Below are 17798 nucleotides of genomic sequence, written 5' to 3' on the forward strand. Positions count from 1 at the left end.
CCACCAACGCCTGGGGCTGGGCGATAGCGGCGTGACAAATTTGGGGACAAAAGGGGACTTCGGGTAGCTCTGCCTGTGACATTTCTCCATGGGGGCGAGGCAGGAGGTAGGATGCTCCGGTGAAAATCCCGAGCACCTCCAGCTTCGTCCCATGTCCCCTGGGGTTAGTGACCACATCCCTGTCCCCACGGGGTGGCCACCACGGTTCCTCTTCACCCCACATCCTCCATGTCCCACCACCCCATGGCAAAGGGGGTGGCGATGAGCCCCACAACTGATGGGGAAACTGAGGCACAGATGCCAAGCTCGCCCAGGACGGCGCAGGACTGGCCACCTCCACCCTGGGGACAGGGGACAGGACCGGCTGGCAGTGATGCACCAGGATGGAGGGCGCAGGGGACACTTTGGGGGGGGGGGTGAGGGGGACATTTTGCCCTCTGTACCAGCCGCAGTATTAGGGCACAGGGGGGAGGGACCCCAAAATGTCCGGAGATGCCCCTGGCATGGGCATGTGGGATTGAGGGACAAGGTCTGGGGGTGGCCGGTGACAGGGTGCCCTGAGCAGGCATCGGGCAGATGGGGGCACCGAGATGGCCCCGGTTGGGGGTGGGACAGGGATGTCCCCAAGGTGATGCCAGCATTGGCACCAAACCCTGGGAACGGGGACGGATCCTGCCGGTAAAGCCAACGGAGGTGGTGCCCGGCGAGGCGGTGGCTGGGGACATCTCGGGGTGTCCCCCGGGGTCGGGGCATCCCGGCGGGAGGGATTTGTGTATTCTTTGTATGAAAATAAATCTATTTAGCCAATATTTATACCCAGTCGCCGTGGTCTGGTGTCCGCCCCCTCCCCCCCCCTCCAGCTCTGCCCTCAGCGCTGATGTCCCCTGGGTGGCTGGTGTCCCCAGGGTGGCTGATGTCCCCAGGGTGGTGGCTCGGTGGTCTCAGATCCAGCGCGTCACCCTTGTCCCTGTGACATGTGTCCCAGCAGCGGTGGGGACATCCGGGCGGTGTGGTGGTGGGCAGGGCCAGCCGGGGAGGGGACATGGGACGGAGGACACGGGACACAGGGCACAAGGCCAGGGGGACGCAGGCCAGGGGACACAGGCCATGAGGCAGAGGGCCAGGAGGACACAGGGACAATGGACACAACACTGTGGGGACTCAGGACATGGGGTCATGGGGACACAGGGCCATGGGGACAGAGGGCTCTGGGGACTCGGGGACTATGGGGACATGGGACACAGGGCTATGGGGACACACAGCAATGGGAACGTAGGGACTATGGGGACACAGGACACAGGGCTATGAGGACACGGGACACAGGGCCATGGGGATACAGGACCATGGGGACAGAGGGCTCTGGGGACTCAGGGACTACAGGGACACGGGACACAGGGTCATGGAGACACACGGCATGGGGACATGGAGCCATGGGGCCATGGGGACACGGGACACAGGGCCATGGGGCCCCCGGGGCCATGGTAACACAGGACATAGGAGCCAGGACCCATGGGGACACAGGACAGTGGGGACACAGGGCCACGGGGACACAGGACATAAGGAGCCAGGGCCATGGGGACACAGGTCCATGGGGACATGAGGCCACAGGGGCACGGGACATAGAAGCCAGGGCCATGGGGACACAAGACCATGGAGACATGGGGCTATGGGGACATGCAGCCATGGGGACACAGGACCTAGGAGCCAAGGCCATGGGGACACAGGCCCATGGGGACATGCAGCCATGGGGACACAGGACATAGGAGCCAAGGCCATGGGGAAACGGGGCAATGGGGACATGGGGACATGGGAACACGGGGCCATGGGGACCCCGCCATGGGGGTAACACACGACATAGGAGCCAGGGCCATGGCAACACAGGGCTATGGGGACATAGGACATAGGAGCCAAGGCCATGGGGACACAGGACCATGGGGACATGCAGCCATGGGGACACAGGACATAGGAGCCAAGGCCATGGGGAAACGGGGCAATGGGGACATGGGGACATGGGAACACGGGACATAGGAACCAAGGCCATGGGGAAACGGGGCCATGGGGACACGGAGCCATGGGGACACAGGGACAGAGGGACAGAGGGACACAGGGATATGGGGACACCGGGGCCATGGGGACACAGGACACAGAAGGCAAAGCCATGGGTACACAGGACCATGGGGACATGCAGCCATGGGGACACAGGACATAGGAGCCAAGGCCATGGGGAAACGGGGCAATGGGGCCATGGGGCCATGGGGACACGGGGCCATGGGGACCCCGAGAACATGGTAACACACGACATAGGAGCCAGGGCCATGGCGACACAGGGCTATGGGGACATAGGACATAGGAGCCAAGGCCATGGGGACACAGGACCATGGGGACATGCAGCCATGGGGACATAGGACATAGGAGCCAAGGCCATGGGGACACAGGACCATGGGGACATGCAGCCATGGGGACATAGGACATAGGAGCCAAGGCCATGGGGACACAGGACCATGGGGACATGCAGCCATGGGGACATAGGACATAGGAGCCAAGGCCATGGGGACACAGGACCATGGGGACATGCAGCCATGGGGACATAGGACATAGGAGCCAAGGCCATGGGGACACAGGACCATGGGGACATGCAGCCATGGGGACACAGGGATACAGGGTTATGGGGACCGCAGGGCCATGGTAACACAGGACATAGGAGCCAGGGCCATGGGGACACAGGACCATGGGAACATGCAGCCATGGGGACTCGGGGCCATGGGGACACAGGACCACGGGGACATGCAGCCATGGGGACACAGGGATACAGGGTTATGGGGACCGCAGGGCCATGGTAACACAGGACATAGGAGCCAGGGCCATGGGGACACGGGACATAGGAGCCAAGGCCATGGGGACACGGGGCCATGGGCACACGGGGCCATGGGGACCCCGGGGACGGGCCGCAGCCCGCGGGTACCCTCCCGCCCCGACCATCGGGCCCAGCCGGGGGGGAGGCGAATCATCTTGGTTGCCCTTCGCTGGACTCTCTCCAGCAGTTCCCTGTCCCTCTTGAACTGGGGAGCCCAAAACTGGACACAGTATTCCAGTTGTGGCCTCACCAGGGCCAAGTAGAGGTGGAGAATGACCTCCCTTGACCTACTCGTCACACTCTTCCCTGTGCCCCCTGTCCCCCTCCCCAGTACCTCAGGAACAGGCCGCTGGAGAGCCTTCCCCCGCCCCAACCTCAATTTACTGCTTTAATTCCGCTTTAATTCCAATTATCTGGCGCTCTCCAGCTTCCCCTCAGCGCAATCCGTCAGGTTTCAGCCCCGTGTAAAGCACCTCAAGCCCACATATCGCATCTTGGCCTGGATGCGCTTGTATTTCCATTAACCCGGGAGGGAATTGTGCATATTCTGCTGTTACAAGAGATGCTTTATTCTTGGTTTTGATGAGGAAAATGGTTTATCCTTGGTTTTTATGAGGAAAATGGTTTATCCTTGGTTTTTATGAGGAAAATGGTTTATCCTTGTTTTTTATGAGGAAAATGGTTTATCCTTGGTTTTCATGAGGAAAATGGTTTTTCCTTGGTTTTCATGAGGAAAATGGTTTATTCTTGGGTTTTGGTGAGGAAAACGGTTTATTCTGGTTTTCCTCCTTTGGCAGCATTTAAAGCACAGTGAGGTTTATTGTATTGCTTGTGGAGAGAGCACTTTGAGGGGAAAAAAAACCCAATCAACCCAAAACTGAGGTCCTGAAAATGGAAGACTGAAGGGGGGGGGGGGATGTTGGGACGCAGAATGTTATCCTTTAATTCTGGCCTTCAGAAATCACAGCATTTCAAACCTTTGCTCTGTTGTCAGAGTCACAAAACGGCGGCAGCGAGTTGCGTGGATGGGAAATAAGGGAACTGCTGCACGCCATGGGACTTCTTCCCCTTCCACCGCCTGCTGTCGCCTCCCAACTTGCTTATTGCAAAGCAAGGCGGGGGTGGGGTGGGGGTTGCCCTGGCATGGCCTCTCCCGTGTACCCCCGTAGTGCCCTGTGGCTTCGAGGTGGTCAGCCCGGAGGGAACTCCGCTGGGTTCCCTGCAGATTTGGTGTTCTGCTGGTGGGAGTCCCTCAGTAGAAAGAAGGAAGAGCACGAGCCTGGTTTGCACCGCCGTGGCAGGGCTCTGCCTCAGTGCTGCACTTTCCCTTCTTGAATCTGTGGCTGTACGGGTAAAATTAGCCAGGCTGGCAGACCCAAGTGGCTGCTACTTGAGGAGACCCGTGGGTTTCTGGGAGGGGGTTATTCCGTTTTGAGACCAGACCTTCAGCCGCAGCAAACAAGGGTTGCCCAAAAGCAGAACAGCAGCATTTGGATCAGGTCTCTGAGCCATCTTCCTGCCTGCTAAGGTTAAAAAAATAAGAGTGGAAGGGAGACAGCTCCTGAAGAAAGCTGCAACAATGAACCCAAACACAAGGAAGGCTCCAGAATCTGATCAGGCATCGGGTGATCTGGTTTTTTTTCAGCACAAGCAGTGATTTATCTTTTCCTAATACATTAAAAACTGAACTCTCTTGATATGAATGTCCAGTGAAATCCACAGTAACGCTGCCCTCCTCCTTGCTGAGCTCTGTGCAGCCTTTCTGTTTGAGCTCTGCCTACATTTTCCTCCCAACCCGCCTGTTTGTTGTTCTTGCGAGCAGCTGCGTTGGTGCTTCCTGCCGCAGTGCCCCGAGTGTGCTTCTACTTCCCTTAATTGCATCTGCTCAATTCCTCCTCTCTTCGAACTTTGAAGAAACTTCTCCCAGGTAGCCCATAATGGAGATCTCTTTTTTTTTTCTCTCTCTCTTAATTTCCTCCACAGCCTAGAAACGGGCACGTCTCTTATTTTCTCTATATTGGCCAGGTTGGGTCAACCAGTTCTGTCCGCCCACAGGATGAAGTTTCTATATTCACCCATTTTTTTTTTATGTTGTAACAAAATGTCTGGGCCCTGGCTGCGCGTGGCATCGTCAGCAGTGAGACGGGGAGGGGTAAAATGCATGAGAATTTAACTAGAGCTTAACTAGAATTTAACTGCAAAAACGCACTTCTGATTGCAGATATTTGAATGTCTTTTAATATTTTTGTTTTGAAAGATGGTGATCATCAGTGCCTCAGCATAATAACGTGGTAGGTGCTGTGCTTTGCATGTGTTTGGAATATTAACGTGCATTAATTAACACGACATCGAAGAGCTGTAGTCGCAGTCTAGAATGCCCTTTTTAGAGAATTTTTAAAAGGCAGAATTTAACCTTTGCCCCACTCCTTCAAGTAAGTATGAAAAGAAAGCAGGAGGTGGAATTTAATGAGGCCGTTCTGGCTGGACAGTGTTGCAGAGAACAGGAAAGATGAGATGCTGCTCTGTGCACCTTCTTACTGGGAGGGTTTAGTAGAGAAGATGGAGCCAGACTCGTCACACAGCGAGGGGACAAGAGGCAACAGGGACAAGCGGGACCGTGGCAAACCTTGGTTAGATGGAATTTTTTCTTTTCCACCATGAGGGTGATCAAACGCTGGAACAAAAGGCCAGGGGGCCTGTGGGATCTCTGTTCTTGGAGATGCTCAAAACTCAACCGGGTGAGGCTTTGAGCGCGGGGTTGGGCTCAAGACCCCTTCCAACCTGAATTCTTCTTAGATCCTGCGATAACATATATGTCTCTTCACTGGTGTGACTCTCCCGTTTCTCACAACCCAGGGGAATGACGATGACCAGCCTCCTGCCTTCAGCAGGGGACGGAAACTGCTATTACATCCTGTCAGAAGACTGTGCCTATGGCAGCAAGTACTTCCAAGCTGGGAACATGTGCTTCTGCAGCGAGAGAAGTTACCTGCGCAACTTCTCCGACGACAGGCCCCCGGCTTGCTTCTTGAAAGTCATCATGCTGGATGACAGCTCCACCGTCACCATAAACGTTGAAATCCTCCAGCCTGTGCGCGAGGAGGCGGCCGTCTTCCTCCTGGCCATCAGCGGCCACAACGAACGCTTGAACTACTTCTTGGAGAGGCTGAGCCTCGAAGCAGCTCTGCGAGCCGTGCCAGGCCAAAAAGTGATGGTAGAGGTTGACCGGCAATATTTCCCTGGTATCATCCGCTACATCGGGAGCATTTACAAAAACACTTCGGCTGTGCTGTCTCCGTTCTTCTTCGGGGTAGAGTTACAGGTAAAGTGGCCAAGAAAGTAAGTTGCTTATTTTCCTTTCACGTTTGCGTATGTAACGTGCCTTTCTGGCGTGTTTTCAGGGCGAGGGAGAAAACAGAGGGCGCAGCGATGGAGCTTACCATGGCACTGAGTATTTCAAGTGTAAGCGGAACTGCGGGATCTTCCTGCCGTTTAGCAGAGTCCAGTTTACTCCTCCGCCGGACAACGACTATGTGAAACAGAAGCCAAAAGAGGACACGGAGGAGGGAGTTCCTGTAAAAGTGGGAGATGCTGTTAGCTTCTACGTGGACGAGGTCCTCACAAAAGGAATAGCGATGGCAGTTTACAGGGAGGGAACCCAATGGTTCGTTAAAGTTTGTCCGGTAAGAGCAGTCTTGCTGCCTTTTCTTGGTTTTGGGGGATGTTTTATAAACCTGCGTTCTGGTGGGACCTGAAAGAAAAGTGGAAGGAATGTCTAAAAGGGACATGAGGTTAGATGCAAACTTTCCGGGCCTGTTTGGAAAAATTGCTTCGTATTCCAGGAACGCCCTATGTCTGAGAAAGCATTCAGCTGATAGATTTTTCTCTCCTTTCAGGAAGAAGAAGGAACAACTGACATTTTCAGAGAAATCCCTATGGACTCTGTTGTGAAGGAAAGCTTGCAAAGTAGGTTATCACCAGATGTGTCAGCCCTGTGTACGCTCCTGGGGATTTAGCGTTTATTTCTTCTCTGCGGAGTACCGATAAGCTGAAAGTCCAACAAAAGCTTCAGGTAGTCCCAACTTAGTTGATCAGGAGGCAGAGAAGGTCCATGGAAAAGTCTCAAGTTCCGGATAAAATTCTTTGCATGAGGCAACTAAAGCCGAGTCTCCCCATTTATCAGGAAGAAGAGAGAGTGTGATTGCAATGTCTAAGTGTTTCCTAGGGGAGAAGGCACCACTGGTTAAAGAGTCTTTAATTTAGCTGTAGAAGGTGGAGCAGGAGCCTCCTCCTGATGCCAGACAAATTGGGAAAGGCACAGATGCCAGCAGCGATAGTGTGAGTCATTGGACAAGACAAGAAATTAGTGGAATCTCTCTGTTGCCATCAAAAGACACCGTGCAGCTGTCAGGGCCAACCCGTGGGGTGCTGTCATTAGTCTCTTCACCGAGTTGATTCATCTCGCTAAAGGCAGAAAAAGAATTTGGAAATAACCCTCCTGCTGCTGTTTCAGTAGTCCAAAAGGGCTCCGTGAAGGGCTGGATTAGCTCCGAGACCAGCGAGAGGCCGGAGTGCGCAGCCTTGAGAGGGGAAACAAGGAGCAGGATCGTCCCCTCGCAGCCTGTTAGACCAGCTTGGCCATATCACTGGGAATTGCACCTTGCGTCTCTGCTGCTCAGCTTCGTGCTTGTCCTTGCGGTCTATAATTTCAAAGTAGACCTGCTATTAGATGAGATCAAGAAGTGTCTGTCGTTAGGTGTTGGCTTCCTACCTCACCTGACATTTTCTCTTGCCCACTAGGTTTATTTTCACCGTTCGAGTCCGACATGGGCTTGGGACACCCAAACCAAATGAAACGAGAGATAAGCGAAAGCGGTGAGGAGTGTGAAAGTGAGAATTCGGCCCTGGAGGTGAACTCCATGGTCCAGATCACCTTGGACAAGGGAAATCAGGTTTCAGGAATCATCCGCTGGTTGGGCTACCTGCCCCAAATTAAGCACAAAATGGCAGGAGTTGAACTGGTAAGGAGCAAAATATTTCCTGCTGTGAGATTGTGTATCAGAACGGGCAGGTCTTGGTTGTTCTTCTCTTCTCCTTGAAGACCTTCAGCTTGTGGCTGCATATAGATGATTGAGGGGACCGGAGCGTCTTTTTTACGAGGAAAGACTGAGGGACTTGAGGGTTTTTAGTCTGGAGAAGAGAAAACTGAGGGGGAATCTTATCAATGCTTATAAATACTAAAAGGCAGGGTGCCAGGGGGGTGGGAACAGTCGTTTTTCAGTGGTGCCCAGTGACAGGACAAGGGGCAACGGGCACAAACTGGAACATAGGAAGTTCCATCTAAAGATGAAGAGGAACTTCTTTCCTTTGAGGGTGGCAGAGCAGTGGCACAGGCTGCCCAGAGAGGTGGGGGAGGCTCCCACTCTGGAGCCATTCCAAACCCGCCTGGATGCCGTCCAGTGCCACTGCTGGAGGTGCCCCTGCTCTGGCAGGGGGTGGGACTGGATGATCTCCAGAGGTCCCTTCCAACCCTGACCAGTCTGTGATTCTGTGATCTCACAGGCTGACCTGGTACTGTGACGTGTCAGAGGGTGAACTGGGAGGGCAAACACACAATAGTCTGGGGAAGAGAGCCCACAGAATGATTACAAGGGCTGGTTTTGCTCTCTTGTAGAGCAATGTTACTGGAATGTGGGACAGAATAATCGTGAATCCTATAAGCAGCATCAATAGGTTCGAAACATAACCAGAATAAATGAAAACAGTCGACAAAACGGGTACAAAATCGTACAAAGCTCTTAAGACACTAAACGGCTATATGGGGGATCGCACCTAATTCCTGGAAAGCCTGTTCTCGTGTTACTCCTCAATGCTCTTTTCCCAGGATGAAGATAAGGGGGTCACTGCTGGCGAATGGCTGGGCAAATACTACTTCCACTGCGCTCCAAAGCGCGGCCTCTTCGTGAAGCTGCAGTCCTGCCAGCCTGACGTTCGCTTCCAGTGTTCGCACAACAGTGAGCCTCGCCTCGCGGATTATAGTGAGTTCTCTGGGGAGAGGGGAGACAGGGCTGTGCTGGGACAAGGCACGCGACGGAGAAACCTCGTGCGCTGTGTCTTAATCGGCGCTTTTAATATTCTTCACTTTCTTTGAGCCTTCCAAAAGATATCAGTTTTAAGGATGCTGAGGTTGCCCTGATGGTATTTTTAGGGAATGCCCCACAAACGTGAGAGATAGTATTTTGTTACAGGGATAATGTAGAATGGGGCATTGAATATAAGGCAACGTATTGTGAGTGGCTCTAAAAATGAGGCCTGGGTGGCGTGGATGTGTTGTAGAAGGGGAAGCTGGCAGGAAATGTTGAGGCGTAACAGAGGATAGAAGTCATAGAATCATAGAATGGTTTAGGTTGGAAAGGACCTTGAAGATCATCGAGTTCCAACCTCCCTGCCATGGGCAGGGACACCTTCCACCAGACCAGGTTGCCCAAGGCCACGTTCAGCCTGGCCTTGAACAACTCCAGGGATGGGGCCTCAACAACTCTGGGCAACCTGTTCCAGTGTCTCACCACCCTCAGAGTGAAAAACTTCTTCCTAATATCTAACCTAAACCTGCCCTCTTCCAGTTTATAGCCATTCCCCCTCATCCTGTCACTCCATGCCCTATTAAAAAGTCCTTCCCCAGCTCTCCTGTAGGCCCTTTAGATACTGGAAGGTGGCAATAAGGTCTCCCCGGAGCCTTCTCTTCTCCAGGCTGAACAACCCCAACTCTCTCAGCCTCTCCTCATAGGAGAGGTGCTCCAGCCCTCGGATCATCCTCGTGGCTCTCCTCTGGACACGCTCCAGCAGGTCCATGTCTTTCTTATGTTGAGGACTCCAGAGCTGGACGCAGTACTCCAGGTGGGGTCTCACGAGAGTGGAGTAGAGGGGCAGGATCACCTCCCTTGACCTGCTGGCCACGCTTCTTTTGATGCAGCCCAGGATATGGTTGGCTGCCCAGAGCAACAGTCTTTGCAAGGCATCGTGAACGCTGCAAGCAAGGCAGGGCTCTTCTGCCTGTGGTTTTCAGGGTGGAAAAGAAGGTCTTGTATAATTGAGACCTGAATATGAAGAATTGTTTTAGCACTAGGGCCTGGCCTCGCAACCGTGTGTTAAATGTAGACTGCACGTGTGGCTCTGGAGAATTGGAGTGGGTAACTCAGGCCCATGGCCAAGATGTCAGATGATAATGGTGTTGCACCGGAGAAGTAAGTAGGAGCTTGGAAAGGGAGAGACGATTAAATCAATATTAATGTAGAGCTTGATGTGATGATAAGACATTCACGAGAAGACGCGGAGAAGAACAGGTCAGTATTTTCATTTGAACAGAAAGAAATTCCTCCGGAGCTGAGAAGACAGTGTGAACGGGTTCAAGTTATGTCAGGGGAGGTTTAGATTGGATATTAGGAAAAAATTTTTCACTGAAAGGGTTATTAAACGTTGGAATAGGCTGCCCAGGGAGGTGGTGGATTCGCCATCCCTGGAGGTGTTTAAAAAAAGGGTAGATGTGTTACCTGGGGACATGGTTTAGAAGTGGTTTTGTCAGGTTAGGTTAATGGTTGGACTTGATGATCTTAAGGGTCCCTTCCAACCTCGACGATTCTATGATTTTATGATTTGGAAACTGTAAACGAGAAGACGGGATTCATGTAAGGACTGCCCAGAACCTGGGAGCAGGGACAAAGAAGAATGTATGATGAGAGGGGCTTGAATTACAAGGGGAGAATGCTGAAGAAACCAGGAAAGAGCAGATTGAGAAAGCCACCTTTGAAGCTTAAGGAGATGACAGGCCAGTGGGATGAGGCTATTAAAGCTCAGTTGCCTGTTTGTCCCCTTGCTACTGGAGTCACAGGTCTTCCAACAGAGAGATCCCACCCTTGCATATAACATAGCACCAGCTCGTTTGTAGCTCTTTTTGTCTTCGTTATACTTGTCATAACGATGGCAGGGGCGGTATGGATTGCTAGGGTGTGTCTCTGGTGAAGAAGAGATGTCTTCGTCTCCATTTCCCGTAGATGAATTACTGAAGAGACAAATCTTCATCCCAGCACGTTGAGTCCCAGCAGGAGCAGCGCAGAAGAGCGTGGTGCTGACTTCTGAGCGGAACGGAGCTCTGGGGCATAGGGGAAGGGCAGAGCTGAGCCAAATGAGGTGGGAAGCTAAAGGGAGTTGCGTCTGTTCCTTCTTTTGCAGGAGGGCAGGAAGTTCTTCCACAGGCTCCAGAGAGTTTTCCTCCCCTCAGGAACGAGGCAGCGGTGCATGTCCTGCGAGGGCGGATGAAGGGGATCCAAGGCCACTGTAATTCCTGCTATATGGACGCAGCTCTCTTCAGGTAAGGACCTGCTTGGGCGGTGCCGTTTCGTTAAATGAGTCCATTTTGAATTGGGCAGCGCTTCCCTGGACTTCCAAGGTGGCTGGAAATTTACCTGGGATAGAGCAGAATATAACCGTGTGGAGACGCAGCCTCAACGCTTGCTGCTTTTTGATCTCCTTCCTAATCTGGTAGGTTCTCAGGCCCTGAAGTACCCCTCGTGAGGACCTAAGGTACCCGTGTGTCTGTCATGCAGGGCGGTGAGAGATCGTAGTTCTCTGGACTTGGACCGTGCTGACTCTGTCACTGGAGGTAATGGCTGGAAACATTTCAAAGAAACCGCCCAGGAGCTCCCAGCTTGACTGTGCAGCACTGTTTGGAGAGGAAAAGACTCAGTGGTGCCCCTCCATGAGCAGTTTTGGCTGCAAAGTACGAGATTTCATTCTCTCTGAGCTGTTTCCTTGCTTACTGCCAGTGTTCATTAAACCAGATGCGGTTTATCTCACTGCAGAGATGCGCTGTCACTCACCTTTCTGTAATTGCATGCACGGACTGTTGAAAATAAAATCCACTGACTGTCACCAGGCACAACGGTTTGGTTCTAACTGTTGCTTCAAACCCATCAGCCTTACACCCATCAGCCTTACACCCGTCGTGTTCTTTTCACAGCCTCTTCTCCTGTACATCCGTGCTGGACTCCATGCTCTTCAAGCCCTTCCCACTGTGTGACAGGAACGTCCAGAGCATTCTGCGGGATGAGATTGTTAATCCCCTCCGAAAGTGAGTGTAGTATGTGGGAATCCTGGAAGTCGTCCTTCTGCCTTCGTACCTTCTCTGCTGCCCTGTCAGATGATACCCGTCACTGAGGGAAGCAGCTACCTGGAGGGGTTTCTCCTGTGAGCCAAATCCAAAGGTCTTAATATCGGGTTTCTCTTCCAGTTGGTCCCTTTCCTGGGTTGTGCGGCTCTCACGACTCCTGTTGTGTGTGTGTGAGTCTCCCCTGCTTAGACTGAAGCCTTGTGAGCTGCAGTTCTCAGTCAAAGGACAAAAAGGGGCTTCCTGGGGTTCAGACCATCGCTGTGGGGGAACCCTGGAGCTGATGAAGCAGTGGCATTGCCTTCATCAGTTAGTCCCAAAGGCAGAATGCAGTGCCAGGCTAGAGGAGGGTAGAGCGTGGCAGGAAAGATAAATTATCTGGCATTTGTATCAAAGATAGCAGGTTCTTTCCTCATCTTCCCTAGAGAGGTGTGGAAGAGAGGCATGGAGACCTGATTGAAAATAGACATTAGCATCTTTCGTGAGGACTAATGTCCTGGTACTGGCTGCAGAAATACAACCCTGGGGTGCTCTGTGATGCTGAGATTTGATTGAGAGCAGCGCTGCGGAGAAGGACCTGGGGATGAAAAATGGGCCATGAGTCGGCAACGTGCGCTGGCAGCCCAGCGAGCCCCCGGCATCCCGGGCTGCATCCCCAGCAGCGTGGTCAGCAGGGCGAGGGAGGGGATTGTGCCCCTCTGCTGCGCTCCGCTCTGGGGAGACCCCCCTGCAGTGCTGCCTCCAGCTCGGGGGCCTCAGCACAGGAGAGACATGGACCTGGTGGAGAGGGGCCAGAGGAGGCCACCGAGATGCTGGGAGGGCTGGAGCCCCTCTGCTGGGAGGACAGGCTGGGAGAGTTGGGGGGGTTCAGCCTGGAGAAGAGAAGGCTCCGCAGAGACCTTCGAGCCCCTTCCAGTCCCTAGAGGAGGCTTCTAAGAAAGATGGAGAGAGACTTTTTACCAGGCTTGTAGTGACAGGACAAGGGGAAATGGTTTTAAACTGAAAAGGGGTAGATTTAGGTTGGACATAAGGAAGAAATTGTTGACTGTGAGGGTGGTGAGACCCTGGTCCAGGTTGCCCAGAGAGGTGGCAGATGCCCCATCCCTGGAAACATTCAAGGCCAGGTTGGACGGGGCTCTGAGCAACCTGATTTAGTTGAAGATGTCCCTGCCCATGGCAGGGGGTTGGACTAGATGGCCTTTAAAGGTCCCTTCCCACCCAAACTATTCTGTGATTTACATACACTGGAGAGATCATCTACAGCAGTTTCTTTTTTTCTAGGACCGGCTTCGTCAGGGCTCGGAGCGTGATGCATCTTAGGGAGCAGCTAACTGAAAAGGGCCAGTGTTCAAGCTTTACCAACGCCGAGAAAGGTAATGTGCTCTCTGGGGCCTTCCCCGGGCTGCGTCGCTGTGCGCCGCCTCATCCAGGCACCGGGCTGACAACTTAATTGCATGCTTCTCCCAGGCACGTGCATTAATGCGCCTGCTGTGTTCTTCATTTATGGAAAAACGCACATGTAAAATACTTTTGGTTTTTAAAACTCTACAGGTTTTTCGATTGAAATTTGTCCTAACGTCTGATAGAAAGATAGGGATTGCGGGGTCTCTACCTGGTGGCAGCTGTTGCCACCAGGAGGGGAGAGGAAGATCTGTGTGAACAGAATTTAAAGAAGGGAAATTTCTTCAACCTTTATACTTTGAGTTATGCCTTAATAAATTCATCCCTTGTGTCCCTGCTAAAATCCAGCCTGATTTATCATTTTGCCAAGATCAGCTCGTCTTTGAGTTCCTTAACTTATTTTAGGTTCCTCAAAGACTGTAGTCTTGTTTTAAGTAAGACAGAAAACACCCACAGCTGATGCCCACCTCCCTCTGGTTGCAATCACCGCGTTCCCATCCAGGCACATCCTTGTTTACAACAAGGAAACGGATTACGCCGATGCCGAACGTCACTGCCACAATTGATAAGTACCTGGATAGTAAATAAGCGGCATCGATTCTACAACAGGTATCTTGTCAGTGAACAGCACTTGTGTTTTGTACTATTGTATATTTATTTTAGCCGGGGATGGTTTAACTGTCCAGTTTCTTGAATTTCCATAGCTGTCCCCGATTTCACTTTGAGTTTATACTGCTGGTGTTAGCAGTAAATGTCCGTTAAGGTCTCTGAGATAGCGTCGCTGTGGTGGCCCGGTTTGTAAGAGAGCAGTACTTGAGGGCTGGTTTGTTTTTTTTCGTGCTCATCCTGGGATTTACGGATTTACCAAACGCTCTCAGCGTTTAACCTCATTGTCCCCTTACCTAGAGTAAAAGAGGAGATTCCAGGTTGACAAAAGGCTGGCTCGTGTTTGTCTGGTGGCTTTTGCCTTCTGGATGCGGTGGGGCAAGGGAGCATTTGTGGTGTGACTCCTGCTTTTCTCTGACCTTCCAGATCCTGAAGAGTTCCTCAACCTCATAATGCATCAGATCCTGGGAATAGAGCCACTCTTGAAACTGCAGTAAGTTTCTGTATCTAAGCAATACGATTTACCCAGGCCAAGCTCGTTAGTTATCCGCCTCACGATCACCGGGTGTCGCTTGCCCCTTTTCATCGAGGCTTTGGAGGCACAGCTCAGTGAGTTGCGTGCAGCTCCTTTCTGCTGTCCGTGTGATCTTGCTTGTTGTGACCTCGTCCCAGGTGACGCATCCAGGACAAGACACTTCCAAACTCTCCCTGGAGGTGCCGCCTTCAGAAAATGAGGATAAAAACCTTCTCTCATCCTTAGGGAGAGCCAGTAGCCGTTTGAGAAATGTAGTGTCCGACTTCAGCGCGGAGCCAGCGGTATCTGACAGCCTTTGGATGCGTTTGGGCTGTGTCCAGACTGTCAAGCTGGCTCAGGTCCTGCAACCTCTCAAACAGGCAGTCCATGGATGCAGTCCCAGTTTTTCAGGACTCTACAAAAAGGATGAGAGGCTGAAGGAAGCCAAAAATAACTGTGCTTGTTCAGGAGCATAGAAGGGGATTGTTCGGTTTCTGTGCTCCTTTGTTGAGACGTCAGTCAAGCCGTAGATCGTGGAGTACTCGGAAAGGCTGATCACAAAGACGACTCTGTACTGCAGCTCCCCTGCAGAGGGTCATCTGAAGGAAATCCTTTCTCCGCTGGCTCGGGGATGCAGGGGTTGGGGGAGATCTTCTGCACACAGCTCACCTTTTGAATGCACCGAATTTTGCTCTCTGGCTTTTGTACGGGCAGTTATAAATACATCTTTCATCGGAGAAGGAGTTTGCTGGTTGTGCCGTAGTGCAGTTGATTTTTAAAAACACTGAAATGTCTTTTAATATTTACACTGACAAGGGGAAACCGAGTTTTGCTCGTGGGAGCAGGATGTGATGCTGTGGAGGGATAATGAGACTGAAGGTGGTGCTTGTATCCTCCTCTCATTACGTGTATTTAGTATTTCTGGGTGGAAAAAGTGCTTCATGTCAGTGTTGCACCAAGTAGCTGTTGGGCCCAGAAGTTCTTGCAGGATGAAACTGGTATGTCCTCTGGGAGCTCAGCTGTAAACAAGCCCCGTGACTACTCCTTGCAGGTCAGAAGGCCGGAAGGAGCAGGACTGTTACTGTTACCAGATATTTATGGACAAACAGGAGGATCTGGTGGTTCCTGATGTACAGCAGTTAGTGGAACACTCCTTTCTGTCCTACAATCTGAAGCTAGTGGAGGTGAGCCCAGTGGCCTTCCGCCTATGCTGCTGTCTTCTCCCTCTTTCTTGCTTCCTCCAACATAACCTGTGCCTGCCAGCGAGTCTGCAGTGGGTCTGGTATGTCTTATATCCAACACTGCAAAGACGCAGGATACGGCCACAAGAGAGAGGTCTTGGGGGTATCTGAGCGTGACCTGGAAAGAGGGCAATGCTTCCATAGAATCATCGAATGGTTTGGGTTGGAAGGGACCTTGAAGACCATCTAGTTCCAACCCCACTGCCATGGGCAGGGACACCTCCCACCAGCCCAGGTTGCTCAAAACCCCGTCCAACCTGGCCTTGAACACCTCCAGGGATGGGGCAGCCACAGCTTCTCTGGGTAATCTGTTCCAGTGTCTCACTAACCCCAGAGTGGACGAAAAATTTTGTCCTAATATCTAATCTAAACCTCCCTTCTTCCAGTTTGAAGCCATTCCCCCTCATCCTATCACTACATGCCCTTGTAAAAAGTCCTTCCCCAGCTCTCCTGTAGCCCCTTTAGGCACTGGAAGGCTGCAGGAAGGTCTCCCCGGAGCCTTCTCTTCTCCAGGCTGAACAACTTCCAACTCTGTCAGCCTGTCCTCATAGGAGAGGAGCTCTGGCTCTCTGATCATCTTCATGACCCTCTTCTGGACCTGCTCCCTGTTGCTATTTTGTCTTGTGAATAATGGGAGCAGAAAGTCTTTACTCCCAGCAGCAATACAGAGAGAAGAGTCTCTGGGACTTGTCTCTTCTGCCCTGGTGACTCATTTGCTTTTCTTTTCCCAGATCCCATCTTGCTTCATTATCCAAATGCCGCGTTTTGGGAAGGAATATAAAATGTTCAGCAAAATCATTCCTTCCTTGGAGCTGGATATAACAGATCTGCTGCTTGACAGTAAGTTGTTGGGCAATGGTAAAGCCACCGGCTGGGACTGCGTGCAACCGGGTGACAGATCTCGCCTCTTTGGGTTGTGAGCAGATGTAAGGTGGGCTCATGGTGTGATTCTTCTTCCCTTGAACACCAGTTTTGGCAAGACAAGTTGGATTTCAGGTAAGACCCGGAGAAGACACATCCTCTCACCCCTGTTGCCCCTGCAGGTCCCAGGGAGTGCTGCGTGTGCGGCGACGTTGCCACCCTGGAGTGTTCGGAGTGTTTTAAAGACAAGGTATTCGCAGCTACGGGCCTGAAGCAGTTCTGCAGCTCCTGTTCCAGACAGGTATTTGCTTTCTTTGGCTGCTCACGAAATCTGCCTTGGTGGCTGACAGCAGATTGAACCCCCACAAAATACCTGCGTTTCCCCTGCTGTCCCTGCAGCCCTTCAGGTTGGGCACAGAGGAGCTCCTTCCTGACCATCAGTCCCACCACCTGCATCACCTGCAAGAGCGGGGTTAGGTGCCGCGCGTTATCGGTCCCTCTGCTTTACGCAGAGCCTAAATAAGGACTGATCCTGCACAGACTGAGCGCTGGGCCCTCCACGCTGTCTCACCAGGAGCGTTCCTACAGCTTTCTGACCTTTCTTGGAGGATGGCAGGCTCCTGCCTCAGCTTCTTGCTGCCAACCTCTCAACCCAATGCCATTCCGTGGCATGTAGGGAGGAGCTGGCTATGCGGGAGGGGTATCAGTGGGGAATAAACTAGGGGTCGGACCCCTGCATGCTCCTCTTTCCGGCAGGCCAGGTTTGGTTCTGCCCACTCAGCTGTGCCACCCCGTTGTCTCTCCTCAGGTTCACTCCCACTACCGACGCAAAACGCACAAGCCAACCAGGCTGCATATTCCAGCAGAGTTTCAGAGCCGGAGCCCCCGGGGCAGCCAGCAGGTCCCTCGCGAGAAGATGGAGCTTTTCGCCGTGCTCTGCATCGAAACCAGTCATTACGTCTCCTTTGTGAAATACGGCCCGGAGAACGAACACTGGATGTTCTTCGACAGCATGGCTGACAGGCACGGTGAGGAGGTGGCGGTGGGCTCGGAGCTTTGATCGCGGCTGGCTGCTGCATGGTGGGCAGCTGTGAGGGACTGCAGCGGTCGTTACGTAGGCACTGGTCAGTCAGCCTTTTCCTCTGAAGTCCCCTACAC

General features: G+C 52.6%; 1 protein-coding gene across 1 annotated transcript in view; it reads left to right on the plus strand.

Moving 5' to 3' along the window:
* Positions 1-5714: 5714 nt before the first annotated feature.
* LOC104283995 (ubiquitin carboxyl-terminal hydrolase CYLD-like) overlaps positions 5715-17798 on the plus strand; it is a 13507-nt gene continuing 1423 nt past the window's right edge. The window contains exons 1-13 of the mRNA XM_009882256.1: positions 5715-6176; positions 6256-6537; positions 6751-6820; positions 7655-7875; positions 8739-8892; positions 11084-11222; positions 11871-11981; positions 13299-13390; positions 14451-14517; positions 15590-15722; positions 16511-16619; positions 16823-16941; positions 17449-17668. Of these exons, the coding sequence (XP_009880558.1) occupies positions 5715-6176; positions 6256-6537; positions 6751-6820; positions 7655-7875; positions 8739-8892; positions 11084-11222; positions 11871-11981; positions 13299-13390; positions 14451-14517; positions 15590-15722; positions 16511-16619; positions 16823-16941; positions 17449-17668 (2179 nt within the window). The remainder of the gene's footprint in view (positions 6177-6255; positions 6538-6750; positions 6821-7654; positions 7876-8738; positions 8893-11083; positions 11223-11870; positions 11982-13298; positions 13391-14450; positions 14518-15589; positions 15723-16510; positions 16620-16822; positions 16942-17448; positions 17669-17798) is intronic.

The sequence above is a fragment of the Charadrius vociferus genome, unplaced genomic scaffold (genome assembly GCF_000708025.1).
Source record: "Charadrius vociferus isolate BGI_N301 unplaced genomic scaffold, ASM70802v2 scaffold393, whole genome shotgun sequence".
In the NCBI taxonomy this organism is placed as follows: Eukaryota; Metazoa; Chordata; class Aves; order Charadriiformes; family Charadriidae; genus Charadrius; species Charadrius vociferus.